A 4,236-nucleotide genomic window follows, 5' to 3' on the forward strand; every position below is an offset into this window, starting at 1 on the left:
GCTCCCTCTCGATGTTTGACAATCGCTGTGACAAGCCTTGTATCATGGGCCATGTCGTGCGACATTGATCAAATCGCGCAGGTCTTGTGTGAGATGTGATGTACACTGTGTCGAAAAAAGGAATGTAGAAAGTATGTATACACTTAAAAAAATATTCACCTTGAATTTATGTGAAAACTCCTATACATTGAAAACGGGGTTCATTCTGGATGAATTACGTGACTGTAGTGATTCTTATAGGAAAGTCTTGAAAACACAACGTATTTGACATTTCATTATTTGGGCGAGCTATGTGAATTTCCTGCGTGAAAATTTTAAGAATTCACAATGGCGTCTCGACTGCTTGCAGATTTAGAGTTCCCAATCAATTTTATTAATATTTTGATGAATGGTAAGTATAACTTCGATTTTACACCTGTAAAATATTAAACACAACCGGATTTTATTCATTCTATTGTTTTTTCACGGTTTTTCAGATTGTGAACTTGGAATATTCGAGTTATTGACATTCGATTTAGAGGACTTCCGTCGAATCTTAGAGCCTTGTGGAATAGATTGGTCTTATAAAAACCTTTCTGAACGGATAAGTGCTTGGAGAAAACGAAACGTAATTACTTGTATCATATATCCCATGTTTATGAAAATTTATATATACGTTTACATTTCAGAAACAGCAAATAGCAGCTCTTTTGAACAGCGACGCGGTACGGAAAACATTGCATTCAAATGCAGCGCCTGTTGCAGATCAGCTCGATACATCAGCGGAGGAGCTATTGGAACAGGATCCAGTGTTGGTGAAAACCGAGGTGGAAGCGAGTAATCCGGAAGAGTGTGTTGAACAAGTGACATTAGAACTGCCAGCGGTCATTGATTGGGAAGTTTCATCAAAAAACAGTCCAACAGAAAAAGCAGTTCTCCTCAACGAACTGTACTGACTACAAACGTATTGAGAACCCTGCTTGAGAAAACTGAGATCGGAAAAGAAATTATTAATAGAGCAAATGTAGGGGAGCTGTCGGAAGCGAAACAATTACAACTGGCTGGCATTGTAGCTCAATATCATTTCACGTTGAAAAAGAAGTTGAAGGCAGATGATTTGGAAACATTCAATCGAACAATAATAATGTTGTTTAGATCAGAAAAAAGGTAAGAAGTATACGATAACGATCAAATCATGAAATTAATGCAATATTTCATAGGACAACTACTATATACCACGAGGGAGAGATGAAATAAAACCCGGACGGCAAAATCGCGAATAAAATTGGCAATCTGAAACAAAGTAAGAGGAAGAGTGACAAAAAAGAAACGATTCACGAGAAGCGATCGAAAGGTATAGTTTACGACGATCAGCCAAGCATCAATGAAGCAGTAGAGTGGTTGATGCTCAATCAAAATCCTTGGTCTACAGTACTGGATAAATGGGCAGCAAGTTATTCCTTCAGAAAACAATATCTTGGAAATGTGAAAACATTGCCGAAACTTTTGGCGGAGTTTCCGCACTACAAAAACGCTTTTGGTTACCAACTGGTAAGTTTATCCATCTATCGTATACTAGTCTTTAAAAGCAGGAAATCCCATGAGAGAATTCTTGATTTCATCCTATTTAGCAAATTTTAATTTATTGGACATTTTTATGTTATGTTTCGTTTGTAGATTGATTCTGATTTCATTGAACTGTTTCCAACGGTGATCAAAGGTTTGAACACTCTCAAAAGTGTCGGTGCTGATTTAGAAGCGTACTTCGAAACCACCTCGAAGGGTCCTTCAGCGGTAGAATTATTACCATATCTAAAAGATTTGAATGAAGGTATATTCAAATATTCTTATTTATTACACCGTGTACCTTCTCCAGAATCTGATGTTCCTTTTATAAATTATTAATGTGTAATCTGTCCAATGTAACTAGCAACTTAAGCTACCGGCAAAACCAAGCACAACATTTTTTTATTTCTATATCAAGAAACAAGTTGTGTTATTAAACCACAATTACAATACATCGTTAGACAAGTTATAACTAATGCATTCTATTAATAGTAACGGTTGCGTAACATAAATGATCTATCTAGTTATGTAAAGAAAGTTTATCAGCCATTCCATGTGAAATCGATATAGTGGTTTTCAGCTTTTCGTGAAAAGTGGTAATTTTGTTCTTTACCGCAAAATATTAGACCCGTATTTTTTCATTAAAGTGACCATTTCCATTTTGGGGTGGTACGAATAATCAACTTTTTCTCCTTTTTTCCAAAAATTCAAAACTTGTGAAGTACTAGACTGACTCCGATGATGAATATATCAAATTAAAGGCAATAAACTAGTCTTCTTTGAAAGAGTATTACATTTGCAAAAAAAAAATGGATTTTGTTTTCAAAATTATTGATTGTATTTGTTTTTTATGGTTTACATGGTCTCGGGACCAAGGGCGCTATATATTTCATAATTTTTCTTGAAAGCTGAGGTTTTTTTACATAAAATAACCAGAAATCAGGGAGGCGTTATTCTTGTTCTTGAGTTACGATTTTTCAAAATTAACCGATTGTTCGAAAAATCATTTTTACCTCTTTTTTCCACCACAAAAATTCATAACTTTTGAACTACTGGACCGACATATCAAATTAAAGCCAATGAGCTATTCTTGTTAAGAAAAATATTATACTTGGGAAAAAATAGAATTTTGTTTCCGTAATTATTGGTTGTAATTGTTTTCCATAGTTTTCATGGTTTCGGGACCAACGGCATCATATTTTTTATTTTTCTTCTTGAAAGATGAGGTTTTTTCACATAACATATTCGAATGTCAGAGGGGTGTTTTTTGTTTTTGAGTTATGAAATTTAACACGTTTTCATTTTTCATTCTATATTTCTATGTGACTAGACTACATTAATGTAACCACTAGTTTTTACGCAAGTGTTGTATTTTTTTCATTGGCTTCAAATTGATGTGTGGATTATCTGAATCAGCGCAGTAGTTCAAAAGTTATGGATTTTTGAAAAATAAAGCCATTTTTGGAAAAAAGGAGAATAATGATTTTCGTACCATCAGTTAACTTTGAAAAAGCGTAACTCAAGAACGAAATATAAAGCATCTCTGGATTGTAGATATGTTATGTAAAAAATCCTCAGCTTTCAAGAAAGAATATAAAAAAAGCGCCCTTGATCCTGAGACCATGTAAACTATGAAAAACAAAAACAATCTATAACTTCAAAAACAAAATCCAATTTATTCGCAAGTGCTATGTTTTTCAAGAAAAACTGGCTAGTTGGCTTCAACTTGATATGTTGATCATCCGAATCGGCCCAGTAGTTCAAAAGTTATGAATTTTTGAAAAAAGTTATTTTCGGAAAAAGGGGGAAAATCCATTTATTGGACCACTCTGAAACGGAAATAGGCACCCTAATGGAAAATAGAAAAATACGGGCCTAAAATTTTGCGATAAGGAACAAAACTACCGCTTTTCACAGAAATCTGAGAACCACTTTATCGGTTTAACATGGAATGGCTGTTATAATATATCATTATATCAACGTTGAATACTTAAATTTTATTCTAACGGTTTCGTTTATTTTAGATACCATAGTATGTGCCTTACTCCTTCTTCTGAACACAGTGTTAACTCCTATATCTGCTGGTGTTAGATATAAGCCAACCATCTGTGTTGCCCAGGAAGACACAATTATTTTTGCTAAGGACGAGAACGAGATACTTTCTAATACTACAAAAGTCTACACAAGATACAGCGAACGAGGATTTCCAATCGAACCAAAGTTGGTTTTCCTAGGGAGTAGCTTGAAAGATCTCGGTCATCGGTATTTTGTGCAGTACGGTGATTTGCGATATGAACTTCCATCGGCAGCGCGAACAGTTGATGTGCTTATTAAATTTTCTACTGTCCTGGGAACACCTGTCCAAATTCGTATGGCACTTTATAAGTAGTGAAATCTATAAGATTCCGCAGCGCGACTCCTACGCAAGTGTGAACAAACTACGCAATTTTATGAGAGCTAATAAGCTGCCAACGACATCTGTCGAATCAACAAAATGATTAGTTGTATGATGACGGATTGTAACCAATCATTTACAACTGGTCATGCATATCTCCATCACCTCAAAGTATTTCATTCGATACCAACGGAATTCAGATATCGATGCACAATAATATCTTACGATCAGATTTTCTCGAAATTCTATCCTTTCAAAAAACACAAAAATAACCACTTCATGGCAGAACTATCTAA

General features: G+C 34.8%; 1 protein-coding gene across 1 annotated transcript; it reads left to right on the forward strand.

The window, feature by feature from the left end:
• Positions 1–357: 357 nt before the first annotated feature.
• On the forward strand, positions 358–1,145 carry LOC129763378 (uncharacterized). The gene is made up of 3 exons (XM_055762384.1): positions 358–391; positions 477–607; positions 669–1,145. The coding sequence occupies exons 1-3, from the start codon at positions 385–387 to the stop codon at positions 933–935; spliced, it is 405 nt and encodes a 134-aa protein (XP_055618359.1). The 5' UTR covers positions 358–384; the 3' UTR covers positions 936–1,145.
• Positions 1,146–4,236: the final 3,091 nt, after the last annotated feature.

This window comes from Toxorhynchites rutilus, chromosome 1, assembly GCF_029784135.1.
Source record: "Toxorhynchites rutilus septentrionalis strain SRP chromosome 1, ASM2978413v1, whole genome shotgun sequence".
NCBI classification, from domain to species: domain Eukaryota; kingdom Metazoa; phylum Arthropoda; class Insecta; order Diptera; family Culicidae; genus Toxorhynchites; species Toxorhynchites rutilus.